This window comes from Simochromis diagramma, unplaced genomic scaffold (genome assembly GCF_900408965.1).
Source record: "Simochromis diagramma unplaced genomic scaffold, fSimDia1.1 OVJJ01000036.1, whole genome shotgun sequence".
Classification (NCBI taxonomy): Eukaryota; Metazoa; Chordata; class Actinopteri; order Cichliformes; family Cichlidae; genus Simochromis; species Simochromis diagramma.
In genome coordinates this window covers 1-16008 of record NW_024387043.1, presented here as the reverse complement: position 1 = coordinate 16008, position 16008 = coordinate 1, and the positions used below count along the sequence as shown (strand labels likewise).

Here is a 16008-nt window from a genome sequence, read left to right as displayed (position 1 = left end):
AGAAAACATGATGTGACCAACCGCTGAGACAGTGGAAAAACTCACTTCCTTCTAGCTGTCCTTCCTCTTACCTGCTCACCTGTGACTTCTGTAAACAGGCTGTGTCCACTTTGATGTCTCTTCCACCTACCCCTGACCACACCTCAATCTTAGCGCAAATACACACTTAAAAACTGTCTAAAACTCAACTCAACTTCTGATTATTATCCACTAAGGCTTCAGTGTTTTGTCATCTAATATCAATCTTGAATCAGTGAGTGATTTATGATATTGTTCTGTTAATTATTTTTCTGTCTTAAATGCTTCTTGGGGACACATGGCATGTAAATGAATGAATGAATAAAAAGAATTCAATCTTTAACTTTATTTTTTTCCAATGTTTTTTTTTGGTTTGTACCCTTCATCACAGTTAGTTGTCGACTCTGACCAAATTTTTTAGAGGCACACAATCACAAATTTAGCCTATTATCTTCATGTACACTCATCTTCTCTTTTATCTTTAAAAGCAAACACTAGACTTTAGAAAATAAAAATAAAATCCACTAAAACCATCATTTGACCTTACAAATCAAAAAAATAGTTTCAGTTTCAGTTTGATTAGATTTATCAACCAAACATGGGTGAGAGGATCTGCCCTCAAACTGTGTGTGGTTGTAAAGAAATATCTTTTTTTCTGAACTTTTGAATCCAGTATATACACAAAGAAAGAATACTCAAGAAAACTTGAACTAAAAGTGAAGCTAAACTGCAATAAAAACAAAATAATTTTTACAGGATGGCCAGGATGGAGCTGTGATCATTTTGGGGTCGCATACATGTCTCACAAACAATGCATTGCTATTTAAGCAGCTTAAACCACACACCTGCACAATATTTGAATGAAAGTAGTAGTAGTAGTGTTAATAGACAGTAGTACTTTGTATTACTACTGTGCCGAGAAGAGATCTTCTTCAGTTTAGCTAAGTAAGTTTATTACTCGAGTGAAAGTGAAAAAGAACATGCTCTGTAATGTACTCAAAGTAAGAAAGTAAGGAAGTAAAAAGTGCTCCTTGAAGGAAGATTCTACTAACCATATTGTACAAAGGTAACTAAACCTGTGCAATATTAATATAATAATATAATAATGTTACTACTTAAGAATACAAATATTGTTAGAATTTAAACTATAATTTAAATAAATGGGGCTAGTTTGTAGGAGACATGCAGTAAACAAAAATAATTTACTGTTGCCTACATGGCAGAGGGTGACTTCACCTCCACACCTAAACAGTAAAATTACAACAGTCAAGGTTAAAATTGGGATTCAGCAGATGGGGGACCCCTAAAAAAGAGAAAAAAATCACAACTCATAATAATTTCTAATGTGAGCTTCAGTAGTTGGTCTTTTTTGTTTCTTTGTTTTTTGATTTGTTTTTTTAATGTAATGTTTGTAATTGTAATGTAATTTGTAATGTTTTAATGTGATCACAAGACCTGTGGCTCTTTGTGAATTTACACCATTAAATTCAACAAGATGTCAGCAGATGTTTCACAGCCATCCTGGTGGATTTCCATCCTCTACACTGACACTACACTGTTTATACTTTCTCTGTACTAGACATTTGGTTTGGTATAAAGTTGGAGTTCAAGACAAAAGTCTCGCTCAGTTTTTTTGCATAAAAAGTCCAGATTATGTTATTGTGACGTCATTACCCAGCAGCCCTTGCTCAGTCATGGGATTGCATCCTAACAGACTGTACGACTCCAAAGCAGAGCACTGTTGTGAACTAAGTGAATCTCTATTTTGACACTTTAGTTAAATACAAATTAGAAATTATCACTAAAATTGGCTCATTATTTGAGCTTATTTATCTTTTGGGGAGTTTGTTTGTTTCCTTAAATATCGAATGTGTTTTTGAACATTATATTGTGTGGCTGTGTAAAGTGGAGGCGTTGTGAAGCCACGTTTCTGATGCGCAGAGGTTAAATAGATGTGTAGTAGTGATTGCTGACCTGCCTGAGCAGGAATGATTTCAGTCCTTGTGTTCGATCACGATCTTGTGCTGCTTATGAGAATTGTTGAGAATTTATATTCTGTCCCCTTAAAGCACAAATAAGATAATGTAATTCCTTAAAGTTGTAACATTTTTAACTAGTGCTGTCAGCGTTAACACAGCGTTAACGCTAATGCTGACAGCAGTATTTAACCAATAAAGAGTTTCCTTTTTTGGTTAAAGAAAAAAAAAATGTGTGTTGCGTTTTTAATTAATTTTATTAGGACACGTTAGCATTGTGAGATGTGAGGAAACACTGAGAGGAGGAAAAAAACTGCTCATCTTGTAAAGATGTCTATAATTTAGCATTTTCATTGTGATTGTTATAAAGTTTGTGTATGAGTTCAATAACAAAGATCTGTCATCACTCATCTATCTGTTTGTTTGGGTTGCTTTTCCATTTTCTACATCACTACCATACTGTCACCATTACTCTTGTGCAATCATCTTCTTGCCTGCTTTCTTTGGAACCATCAGCCTCCACTTTTTTGTAGTTTACATTTCTGCTCTCCATCATTCTCACTTTCAGACTCTCATTTGTGCAACCCACCTCCTCCTCACCTCCACCTTACTGACATTTCAGTTAGAGCTCCACCCAAGCCTCAGTCTTCATTTTCACTACCACCAGAGTCTAGACTCCACGGGCTCCTGACCTAAATCCTATCACTGCTGGGATCCCTTTCTGTATCTCATTGGAATCTAATCTCCAAATACATTCGTTTCGCTATCTCAATAAATAAACACTAAGTAATGTTTAATTCTTCCAAGTTCTTAAGTTCTCTCATTATTAAACCAGTTGTCTTGATTACAGATGTTATTCTTCTTTGATGAAGGAACAACATTATTTTTACAGGATTTGCAGCATCCATTTAAACGTGTAAGAGTAGCAGTAAAATATAAACAAGACTCAAATTTAAATGAATGGTAAATTCTGGTGTCATTGTACATTGTTTTCAATTATCACTAAACTTCAGGTTTAGAGTCAGACAGTGTGTTATTATATCTTTCAATACTTTGTAGCTTTAACACTTTTCTACAAATGATCTCTACCAACCATATCCACCAATAAAGAACATTTTCTTTAAGTGGTTCTTAAATTAAATAGTTTTATATAGTACATGTTGTCTTTCATGTGCATGGCACAGCATTCAAGTTTAAAAAAGGAGTCTTTATGTGGCCCTGCTAACAGTCTCCCTATAAAATCTTTTATTTTGAAGCTCATTATTCAGACATGAATGAGACACTGAGACAGCAAACAAAGAATGTCTTCCTAAAATGAGAAATAAATAAATCTGCAGTCAAAGGGTACGATAGTTGCTCAGAATTGCTCAAATTGTTATCTTTTCCAATCTGCAGGTTTGGTTTAGAAAAAAGCTAACTGCCTTGTACATTGCCTATTGTACAGAGCTACAGTGATACATAGGCAGCACATGATATAAATCCTTAGCAGGAACACGTTTTCATCAATATCAAGCTGAACATGAGCTCTGCTTCAGAAGTGATGCTCTATAGTGACATCTTCATAGTCATTATTCAATCCCTGCTCAGCCTCGTCGAGTGGGGTCTTTACCATAGAGGCATGCATGTAGTTTCCTGTAAATGTTAGAAAGTTAAATCAGCTGCTTACACAGGAAGAAATGATCAGTCTGATCAATGACCAGCATATTGACCGATCAGAGTGTTACCTTTGGCTCTGCATCGATACAAAGACACCATGAGGACAGTGGAGATGAAGTATGGACAGAACACCACCAGGTGGAGGACCACTCGGAATACAAACTGGAGGGAGGAGGAGTCAGGGGACAGTACTGAGGAAGAGGGAGGAGCTGAGGTGGTTGGTGAAGGTGTGGTTTTAGGTTTTTCTGTGGAGAGAATTGCACCTGATGAGATTAATATGTGGATGAAATCAGAGGTGAAATCAGAGTGAAGCTCCTCACCTGTGACAGTGATCCAGCTGGATGGAGACTCTCCATGACCGCTGATGTCACACTTGTAGAGGCCTTCATCAGACCTGGAAACATGCTGGATGGTCATGTGACCTGTAGGCTGCTTCCTGATGAGGGAGCCATCTTTATAGAAAGCAGCTGGGAGGTTGGAGGGAGTGGTCTTTGTTTTACAGAGCAGAGTGACGTCATCTTCCTCCATCACAGGGAGGACAGGACTCTGCAGGATCACTGATCCACCTCAACACAGAGACAAACTACAGCATTTCATCCATTTACACACAGCTTCATCAACACTAACTCCACACACTCAGCTTACCAGCGACTGTCAGGTTAACCATGTTACTGATGGGACCCTCTCTGGACTCACACCAGTAAACTCCACTTTCCAGTGGGTCAATATAGCTGATGTTACAGGAAAAACCAGCTGGTTTCCCCCACCCATCTCCACACTGAGTCCTCTGTTGTTTGCTTGTGTTTCTCCTCAGAGTCCATCCAGCAGAGCTGTCGTCCTCCTCACAGCTCAGAGACACAAAATCGTCTTTAAACAGCTGAGAGCTGCTGGGACTCACAGTCAGACGAGCTGAGAAGAACAATAAGAAATATACAGTGCATTATTTCCTTTTTGCAGCAATCAGACACCTTTCAGATCAACTGAAGTTATGAAACTTTGTGACTCCTGCTGACCTGAGTGTTTTGAACTCAGTTAGGGAGAGTGGATTATGCAAATCAATAAGAAGGATTGGATTTCTAATATTTTACACTCCCATTTAATGCATCAATTTGTGCTGTTCAACAGACTCCATGTTTGCAATCTATCTAGAGTAACTACTTGGTAAGTTTACACCTGCTTACTTTTACCAATGCAGCAGTATAAATTTCTACTGTGGCTTTGGCATCAATGAAAACAACTAACTCATCTATACCACAGCAACAGCGATCTTTGAGATGCTTGACTACAAGATGAACAACAGCCACAAGGAGCTGTACCCTCCATAGAGATTGAGACCACAGCCTAAGGTCAAGGCAGCATGGAGGGAAGTTAGCCAACTATCAGAACTACAGAAAGCTGTGATAAAGAAAGGGGTGGCTCAGAGAAGACCACAGCAACTCCCCGAACAGGGTCCAGTATCCATCACAGTGGCAGACATTGAAGAAAGAGTCTAAAGCATGAAGGCTGGACAGCCCCAAGGACCTGACTTGACTAATGCCTACTGGCTAAAGAAGCTAATTGCACTAAATGAGCACCTCACAGTGTGACACCTACAAATGTATGGTCACAATTGTAATTTCTTTTGAGAATTTATTGTTATAAAATGACTTATTTACTGAATTATTGCACTGATTCTTAGTTAGGGTTATACAGATGTAATTGCATGGCTTTGCCACAAAAGGGACGCAACTGAATGCAGTAGCTTGCTCCAAGGCCCCCATCTGTTTAATGAGGAAGTTACTCTAGACTGAAGGCAACAAATGTCTCCTGTCTCTACTTTTTCTGTTGGTACTCTGAGTTGTCAAATTGCATATTTAAAGGCATAAAACCTTGTTCATGTTAGTTCAATGAAAGTTGAATTTTGAAAGACGTATATTTTCACAGATCCTCTGCTGGTTGAAATGAGAGTTGCTATTATCTAACAAAATGATGGGCCACACTGAATATGTGTTATTTATTCAAAAATGTAGCTCCTGGACAAGGTTCTATGATTGATAATATAACTTCACCCTGGTCCATTTCTCACTCATAATGTTCATGGACTGTATAGTAAATACTGATTTGGGGAGATGGGAGAATAAGACTTGTTTATGGTTTTCTGATGTGAAGTATTTTTGCACATGTTAGGATATAAAGAGAGTTTACTAAGATAACAATAAGTAGATTAATCACAGTGTTAATGCTATGAAACTGGACAGCAGAATTTAGTTATAGTGCATAAAAATACAGATAAGGGGTATTTATTATTTTGTGTATTTATACCTCAAAAATGTAAACTTGATTTAATGTCATGGTTTGTGTTACAAGAGAACATATGGAGAAAAGATGGAGGAACATGTAAATGAACAAAAGATTGGTCTAAAATTCTGCTTAATGAACAGCTAAGGAAGAGCCTGTAAAAGGAATACCCCTCATGTCTCCTGTACCTACTTTTCCTGTATAACACAGCTAAAGGCCTGTAACATAGTTTTGGAGATCAGCAAGCTGCACAGGCAGCTGATCCTGATCCTTCATTTAACAAACCTGAGGCAGACATCACTGTACAGGTATGTTGGAGCAGCAGACAGCTAACTATGGAGGACTACCCTTGCAACTACACAGACACCTTAGCCTAGAGCTGGGAGTGAAACCAGTTAGCAACTTTACAGCAGACATGGGACACTGTAAGCCTGATCATACAGTTTCCCTAAGAGACATTTATGCTAAGCAGAGAGGTTAAAGTACATGGGGGTCAGTTTGAGAACATTAAAAATGACATAAGTTACCATGTACTACTGTACGCAACCAAATTGATGAGTGGCTTCATGTGAACCACACAGAGGGAGAGATCATCCAAGGTGTGCTCAGTATTATTAAACTTGAGTAGTTCAGGGATATGTTGATTGGCAAAGATGACTGATGAAAGAGTGAGTGATTCATTTCTGTCATGGTCTCTGTGTCGCTCTGGCTGGCTCACTCTTGGCCACATGTTTGTTGTTTCCTCTCTCTCGCTTTCTCTCCACTGTCTCCTGACTGCTTGGGCTGAGCTCATTATTGGGCTCCCGCCACTTCCTAGTATTGCACACATAACATATCACATTTTTACAAGTGTGTTTCAGTGAATATATTGCACATTAGTCAGTGATTTTATCCCGTTATGCATTCGGTGTTCAATATTTTTTGTTTTGCCATGAGTCTGACAGTGAAGGGGAAGAAGCTGTTGAAAAACCTTGTTCTGTGTTTGATGATGGCTCTGATGTGTGTCAGATTGTATGTACAGTTTTTGTGTCTGAGCAGAGGGTGAACTGGATGGTGTGAGTCCCTGATAATTCTCGCTGCTCTTTTTCAACAGCATTGTGTGTACAGAGAGTCAATTGTTATGCAAATTGAGTTTGTGTAACCCCAGCAAATTCCTCGTCTTACTCTCCTGTGAATTCTCTAGCGTTTTTTCTAACTGATATTCTCTATACATAGATTCCCTGGACCCTCCCTGTTTTCTGGATTCCTGAGTTTAGCTAAGTGGCGTGAAGTGAGAAGGAGCATGAGTGCCAGAAGGAGTGTGGCCTGTGAATAGAAGAGGAGCGTAGCGTGTGTGGACCCACACATTTGTTAGGTAAGGCACAGAAGCAGCACCTGCCTGTCTTTCAAGCTTGTGTTTGATAAGGACAGCTTATTTTAAAGTGAGTTGGTTTAAAGGGGAGGAGCTAAAAAACAACTAGTTTAGGACAGAGGATGAATTTAGAGAATGGACCAAGGTCCTGTATAAAATAAAGAATTATGAAATGAAAACTTTAGAGTGTGACAGAAGAAGGTTACTGACCTTGCTTTGTTGTGCAGCACAGTAGGGAGATGACGGCTACAAAGGAAGACAGCTGGGTTAGCTTGAGGTTTTGCAGCAGTGTGTGCAACATTCAGAGGAAGTAAAACCATGCAAACCGCAATCGTGTATGTACAAAGCATTGTATGCAAGCATGTATGCAATGGAAAAAGTACAGACAAAGTCTTTTTTTTAAACGTACACACAGTTTTCTTTCACAGACTTTCTAAACTGAGAGAGCCACTTGACAAAAAAAGAACAGTTTATTTATTCAATTTATTGATTCAAGGGTGCAATATATTATCATCAGTAGTGTTCCCTGGTTTTGTAAAAACACATTAACTCTGTTAATCTCCTTGATCTTTGAGCTACTCATTTTTTGGGGATCATCATAGCAGGTCAGCTTCCTCAATCTCTCCCTATCCCTAGTATAGTGGGGATATCAGGAATAGACACGGTTGGCACTGATTCACCCTGGTGTGTCGGCCAGAACACCACTTAAGGCATATAATTATCCCAGAGTACAGAAGAAGGAGCTTGAGGTTTGGTTTGAGGATCTTTATTCTCTCACAGCTCAATTCCTGTGGCTGTAATCACAGGTGTGTTTGTGTGGTTTTCTACAAAAGAAGTACACAATACCAATAAATGATAATTACAGTGTAGAGATAAATGACATACTCAGATATATGCATAATACAAAATAGCTAACATAACTATATACAAGGATCAGACCAATGTAGTACACTTCTACTGCTCACACTATGCAACTAAACAGCATTCTGTGTGAGGTTAATTACCCTCAGTACAAAGGAATTACTTCCGGTGGTTGCACAAAATAAAGGCTCCCCCATTATATTCCGCCATAAAACTATGAACTGCATTAACTTCCAAAATTGTAAATATATCACAGTGTCAACACAAACAAAGGAAAATGCAACACAGGTTGATATTCACTTATCATTCAGGCACACATCAGGAATCGGTGCGCTCCACCAGAGTAACAGCGCTCATCCAATACTAAAACTGCCACCCTTACTAACTGGATGACGTCACCAGACGGTGGGCTGGCTCGAACCAACAGAAGGTTAAATGCAAAATGAACAGTATATAAACTTACATGAACTTACACACACCTGTATAAGAACCCAGAATTATCCTAGGAATTTTGGGCCTTTATACACTATGGCTGTGTCCCAAAACGTCGGCTGCATCCTCCGGAGGCCGCATTTGAAGGCCGATTACGTCACAGCTGGGCGACGAAGGCTGTCCCAATTCGTCGAATCCTTCAAATGCGGCCGACAAATGCGTCCTCCTTTTCCCCGAATTTGAAGGATGAGTCAGGTGTGTCCTTCGTGACCCACCATATCCCAGAATTCATAGCGCGGCCCAGCCAAACTCCGGTTTCCAACAATGGCGGCCGCTACTAAGTTTTAAAATTACTCTTATTAATCTTTCTGGGTCACAAAATAAACTTTTAACATATTTTAAGGCGAGAAAGTAGCTGTGTAAATTACAAATATCTGCTCGGTTTATCAAGACATTGCATATTTGCAAAAGTGTGCCGATGTTTTCGGAGACGTCTGGGGGGGGGGTCAATGGTCACTCCAGCCGGCGAGAGCAGCGGACTCCCGGCTTCATCGTTTCGACCCCCGGTCTTTCGCTACTCAGGTTAAACATGATATATAAGTCACTTGGATAACTTAAAAATGTAATTGTTTGCCTTTTTTCGGTGTTTTATTTGTTCCGGAGTAAATCGGTTTGGCTGAGATCAAAGTTATTAGATTATTAGATTAAAAAAAACTTTATTAATCCATCGGGTGGGTTCCTCCGGGGTTTTCACACAGCTGAATAAACGTTAAACAGAAAACTGATTAAACAGAAGTGTGAGACGGTCGACAATTTACGCCAGTGTCCTGTTATATTTTAGATAGCAAGGAGCAGATGGCCGAGTTTATTAAATTCCACCGACACAGCGGTGATGCAAATCTGAAGGCTAGACCAGACCATCTCAGCCTTGCCTCTTTCACTTTGTCTGTAAATTGATCAACCTAAGCGTTCCCTCTGATGCATTCATTTCTTTTCTTGTTCATCTCGGTCATTCCCTATGAAACCCTTATCATCTTCAGCTCAGTCTCCTTTCTTTTTGTCAGTGTCAACATCTCCAAACCATACATTATAGCAGGTCTCACGATCATCTTGTAAACGTTCCCTTTCAGTCTTGCTGCTATCCTTCTGTCACCCCTGATACTCATTTCCACCTATACCACCCAGCCTGTACTCTCTTTTTCACCACTCTTGTGCACTGTCCATTGATTTGAGTGGTTGGCCCTAAGCATTAAAACTCTTCTACATCTTCACTTTTTCACCATCCTCCCTCTCACCCACACAAGTGTTCTTTCCTACATCTACTTTCTTTCATTCCTCCTCTCTCCAGAGCATACGGCCACCTCTGCAGGCTCTCTTCCAACTGCTCCCTGATCTCACTACATGTCAAAATGTTGCCTGCTAACATCAAAGTCTAGAGATTCCTGCCTGGCCTCAGCCTGGTTCCAGCAGATCGCCACTGCTCCCCGAGTCTGGTTCTGCCAGAGGGTTCTTTCTGTTAAAAGAAAGTTTTTCCTTCCCACTGTCAACTTGGTTATAGGGGTTATCTGATTGTTCAGGTTTTCTCTTTTCTCTGGAGGGTCTTTATGTTGCTATATAAAGCACTTTTAGGTAACTGTTGTAATTTGGCAATATATGAATAAAATTTAATTGGTTTTGGTATCTTATTTCTTTTACTGCTGCAACATGGTGAGTTAGATTTTTTCTGTTAACCAGTGCTGAGTCACTAAATATATTCATAAATCCGATCAAAGCATGGTTCAGTGGCATATTTATTAGGATTTGGGTCCAGTATAAACGGAAAATGTATTTTCTAATCTTAACCCAAAAATAAAATCAAAAAGTGAACTTACAGAGCAGTCGGAGTAGAGAAGCTCTGTTCATCATGCTGTTTATGTCTTTGATCAGTTCACATCAGATAACACAACCCTCCTCCGTCCTGACCGAGCATCGCTGTCAGCACTGTGGTTTCCTTTTCAGAGAAAATTCAACACCTTTTTTTTTTCTTTTTTCTTTTCTGTTTGTTTCTATAGAGATGAGATATTATTAAAACAAGAGACTGGAATATGTCACAGAGATGAACATATTTAGAAGTTGAAATCAAAATCAAAGGAGAATATTTGTATAACCAGTATATGTTTATCTTTAATGCTAAAATGACACATATCTGCACTAAAATTCAGATTAGATAGTTCCAGTTGCACATTGGTAGAAACAAGTTTTGTCCTGCGGTAGCTATCAGTGTTTCAGCTGTACACAAGGCCTTTTGTTTCTGCATTTCACACAGACCTCTGCTCTACCTTAACCACAAACTTTTTTTTAACTACATGCTATAATGCTTAACTATTGAAAGTCCACCCATCTATCACCCATCTGCTTTCTGCAGCTTATTCAGGTGGACTTTCTCCAGAACTTCTGTAGGTTCATCAATGCTTTCTTAACCCAGCCAAGAGACAAGTAATGGTGCATGAAGAACCAGCTGGTTTCCCTCATGGCTGTGTTTCTAGACATGGTTTTACAGTTTTTTTTCTTCATTTGTGAGTTCTCATCAGTCTGGACTAATATGCCCTTCATATATATGCCAGAACGTAATATTTGCAACATTTAAAAAGCAAATTCTGCATATTCTGTAATGAAGCAGATCATCTAAACTGTCATGCTAGAACCTCAAGGTTGACTCATAACATTTTTTAGTAATTTTTTGTATAATTTCTAAAATGATTTGTTAATTAAAATGCTGTTTGATTAAGTTTAGCCATTAACCCTTTAAGACCTAGCATAGAACCAAGTCCGCCAGAGCTTATATTATATTTTTACATGCTGTAGTGCCATTTTTGGGAGCATTTTCAAGTTGATACAACCATTATAGCCCAAATTTTAATAATATGTAGGGGAGAGTGAGGTAAGATGAGCCAGTGGGTAAGTTGAACCACCCCTTGTATCTAGGTAACTGTGTACATGTTTTGTCATGTGACCATAAATCCAGGAAGCACTCATCATTTCCATCCTGCTATATTAAAGAGGAGCACATTGGAGAAGGGGTAAGTCTGTATTACACAAAAAAATGTTTTTTGCTTGTCAAAGTAAAATTTCTGCATATCAGGTAAATTGACTGTAATATTAAAACAAATGTATCTGTGTCTAAAATGATATATTATACATGTTGGTGGGTTTCTAAAATATAATATCATCTGAAGAAGTTTTCTAAAGATTAGCCTAAATTGCTAAGCTAGCCCGTTTTTTTTCAAAATGGTGGCTATGGGGCAAAGTGAGCCAAAGGCTATGGGGTAAATTGATCCAATGGTTCAACCTACCCCACCATAAGGCACTGAAATTTATTAAGGCTCTGACTTATTAAATAGTATTTTAGTTCAGTATACTGAACCCTTTTGTTGTATTTGTCATATGTTAACTATTATAGAAAAGATATCATGCCAAGGACCTACAGACGGAAGACCAGCTGGGGCTCAACACCCCTGGAGGAGATTGAAAGGGCAGCGAGTGAAGTCAAGGGAGGAAAGTCCATAAGATCAGTGGCTAAAGAAAGACAAATTGACAGGTCAACACTCAGGAGATATATTAAAAAGAGGGACACATAGGAGGTCAAATCGGTTGGCTATAGTGGAACAGCTTCAGCAAAGAGAGTCTTCTCTGAGGAGGTGGAGAAGGAGCTAGCAGAGCATATCAAGAAGCTTGCAGAGCAGTTCCAGATTTTTACCAGACCCTGTACATGCATGTGGTTCACGAAGTGACCCCAACCATGCTCGATATGTGTCTCCCACTGATATTCTACCCTTACCCAAAAGTCAGCAGCCCAGGAAACAAACAAATCGAAAGCGTGTGAAGACACGAATCCTGACTGATACACCTGAAAAGCAGGCAATTGAGAGAGCCCATGAAGAAAGGACAAATAAACTGAAAGGCAAAAAGAAATAATCCACAAAAAGCAAGGAATGTGGAAGAGGAAACAAACCCAGACAAAAATTGCAGTGGAAAGCAGCTCTGAGGAGAGTGATGTTCCCATCCCATTTGAAGACACTTCTGAGTATGAGAGTTCCAGCGATGAAAGAAGTGAACCAGATGTCTCAGACCTGGTAGTTGGTGACTTTGTCATGGTAAGATTTGCATCCAAATCCAGGAGCCACCATTACATTGGCCTGGTTGACAGCTTTGCAGACAACGAAGTGAGTGCCAGATTTCTCAGAAGAATCCGAGGGATCACTAGCAGTAAGAAACCCACGTTTGTGTTCAAGTAAAATGATGAGGCATCTTTCCCACGCAAGGATGTGCTGAAGAAGCTACCTCAACCTCAACAGGCTGGAGGAACTGCAAGGAGGGAGCAACAGTTCATATTCCCCTGCAACCTTGATCATTGGAATATTGAATAGTTCTTTTGAATAAATGGTTTTGAACTGGTGGTTTGTTTAGAAACCACCAGTTTCCAGGTTTTGTTCTCACAGGTTTACAACTGTTAAAATGGTTTGTTTTCACAATATGATCAGTTTTACATTTTAAAAACTACATGGTCAGTTTGCCCCAAGATGGCTCAGTTTACCCACTGACTAGGTTCAATTTACCCCTAATCTGGGGCAAGTTGAGCCAAAGGAGCATTTTTTTTAATAGGTCATTATTTTGGGCAGCGTCATCAGACATAGATTCTGATCATTACATTTGAAAGGAGACATCCTGAAATAAAGGAATATGTTATCATTCTATTTCTGTGTCATTTTTTCTCACATCCAGGGCAACATGAGTAAAAAGTGGCTCATCTTACCTCACTCTCCCCTATGCATTAAGTGCATAGTAATTACATAAATTGCAAAAAATGCAATAAACTACAAAAAAATTAAAAATCGTTTTTGTTTTTTTAAAGATATATTTCTAGTTAGAGAAATTTAAGAGGCTTATCCCTCAAAACTGTAAATACAAAAAAATTGCACAAACTAGTTTCCCACCACAGGAAATTTATTTTAAATGGTAAAAAAATGGTAAAATGGCCTGTATTTGTTAAACCCCCTACTAGTCCTTAAGGACCCCAAAGCGCTTTACACGTTCAGTCATCCACCCATTCACACACACATTCACACACTGGTGATGGCAGCTACACTGTAGCCACAGCTGCCCTGAGCCGCACTGACAGAGGCGAGGCTGCCGGACACTGGCGCCACCGGGCCCTCTGACCACCACCAGTAGGCAACGGGTGAAGTGCCTCGCCCAAGGATACAACAACCGAGACTGTTGGGGCTCGAACCAGCAACCTTCCGATTTCAAGACGAACTGCCAACTCTTGAGCCACAATCGCCCATTTTAAGTGTCTTCATAGTTTTTATTTTTGAAATACACCAATTTTTATATACTGCTGGAAAAACAAAAATAAATATTATAATGCAAATTTGCAAAAAAAGCAGCATATGCATCAAAATAAACTATTTCCAGCAGTGCAATATGAGTCCTAAGCATCCCAGAAACGACACAGAAAGTCATAAAGCCAAACATAACTTTTAAAAACACAAGTATAGGCTCATAAGGCCCTGATGGTAAAAAAACTACATTTCCGCAAAATAGCGTCACTTCTGGTTTCGGGCAGGGTCATGGCGGATATGCAATAGTTCGCGCAGATGGATGTAGGAAGTGTTATGAACAGCTGATCGGATCGGCAAAGCGTGTTTCTGGAATATTATTGTTTTGTTGCTGCAAGTGCTTTTTATGCAGTTTTTGCAAAGCTATATGTGGAAGGAAACTGTGACCGAGGACAAGCTGATGGCATAAGATGTAAGTACAACTCCTCTGGTTTCATATGCAAAAAAAAATATTGCGCTAGCTTACGTGGTTGCAGTGCTACCGGGATTTAAAAATAGTTACGCAAAATGGAGCGTGCCCGCTCCGATCGGCTTTAAAGGGTTAACTATAACCAGTAAGTTACTTTAAATTAGTAACTTAGTTACATTACTAGTTACTTTAAAAGTAACTCGGTTACTTCAAGTTACTCGTTACTTTCAAAGTAACTAGTTACTAGGGAAAGTAACTTTGGTTTACTCAGAATTCTCTTGTTAATGTGTTGCTTCTGTAGCTGGATATCCAGCCAGATATTGCCGTCTTCTAGCTTGCTTACTTGCCACAAGTGCACTGTGCCACCTACCATATAGAAAGGAAAAAATAATGTGCATATTTCCACGAGAGAAATCCCACGCCTGGACCGTCGTTGACCTCCGCCCATGATTCTAACCTATGTCACAGTGTCATGTGCGCTTTTTACATCCAACACAAAAACTGCAGTCGTGGTGCTTTCGATTGTACTCAGAACTGAGAAATTCTGCCTTTCTGAATAGGAAGATGGTAGGTAACACAGACTGCAGATGAGCTGCTTACCGGGCTGGGACTGGGACAAAAAAACTCGCCCGGTCATTTTGACTAGAGACCGGCCCACCATTATAGGAAAAATTATTAAGCCTTTGAATGCAAACAAATGCTGTTGTGACAGTGATGTACACTGTTTGGATGGTATATATGTATCAATCTATCAATCGTTTACTGTAAGATTCAGATAATTATTTTTTTAAAGCTAGACATTTTAAATGAGAATAAGAAAGAAAAGTATTTCTTTGTGCCCCCCTCTTCCTGTTAATGCCCTACCTGGCCCCCTGGCAACACTTTGCTAGACCCGCCCCTGCACAGTTACCAGCTGTCAGCTACGTAAAAAAAAAAAAAACGATCGTGGTGTTATTTGTCTCTCAGAAACAGTTCATAACTTCCCTTTAACTCATTCATGTCACACCTAAAAGGTAAACCTGTTTCTCTCCATCACAGCTCTGATGATCAGTAAGGACACTCTGTTTCATCTTCATGTTTCCCTCTCACACATAACCAAACCGACATCATGACCAAGCAGGTTTAACAGCTGTGGGCTCCAGCCAACACTCAGCTGATACTAGAAATTAATATTAATAAATTCTAACAACAGCTGATCAAGCTTAAACGTGCTGCTGTTGTTTATACTGACCTCCGGTGGTTTCTTCTTTCTGGCGCAAAGTGGGCGATAAACAAACAAGAGAGAAAAGCCGATCAGCTGATCATTGATCAGTTTCAGATTGAAGTAGAACCAGGAGAGGGAGGGGGAGAGGATGAGAGAAGAAGAGGCAGCTGTGCAGCGTAAACACAGAGTAACTCCAGCTTTGTGTCTTTTTCATTGTAGCTAAAGTCCGGGACAAACTGTGCTCCTTTTCACCTCAATACGAAACGCGTAATATTTCTCTGAATACGAGACATTCCGTTTTTTAGGGGACGTTTGGCAACTCTAATAACTAACCTTATGAATAAAATAAAGTTCACATCAGTAACACATCAGCACCCACCAGCTGTATAGACACCCATCAGCGCAGCTAGTACGCAGTAAGAAAAAGTCAGCAAATGAAACTAAAC

The 16008-nt window shown here is 39.5% G+C and overlaps 1 protein-coding gene across 1 annotated transcript; it reads right to left on the bottom strand.

The window, feature by feature from the left end:
* Window positions 1-3216: 3216 nt before the first annotated feature.
* Window positions 3217-4973, bottom strand: LOC120741615 (low affinity immunoglobulin gamma Fc region receptor II-like). The gene is made up of 5 exons (XM_040044588.1): window positions 4967-4973; window positions 4296-4559; window positions 3971-4216; window positions 3719-3895; window positions 3217-3626 (listed from the first exon to the last, which is right to left on the bottom strand). Exons 1-5 carry the CDS (start codon window positions 4971-4973, stop codon window positions 3526-3528), a joined length of 795 nt encoding a protein of 264 aa, XP_039900522.1. The 3' UTR covers window positions 3217-3525.
* Between the last annotated feature and the right edge of the window lie 11035 nt (window positions 4974-16008).

Bases quoted from the DNA above. Each gene is read 5' to 3' on its own strand.
- LOC120741615 (XM_040044588.1), bottom strand. The intron at 4,217-4,295 runs GTAAGCTGAGTG...CTCTGTGTTGAG, and splicing joins GGTTAACCTGACAGTCGCTG to GTGGATCAGTGATCCTGCAG. The intron at 3,896-3,970 runs GTGAGGAGCTTC...TTCTCTCCACAG, and splicing joins CAGCTGGATCACTGTCACAG to AAAAACCTAAAACCACACCT.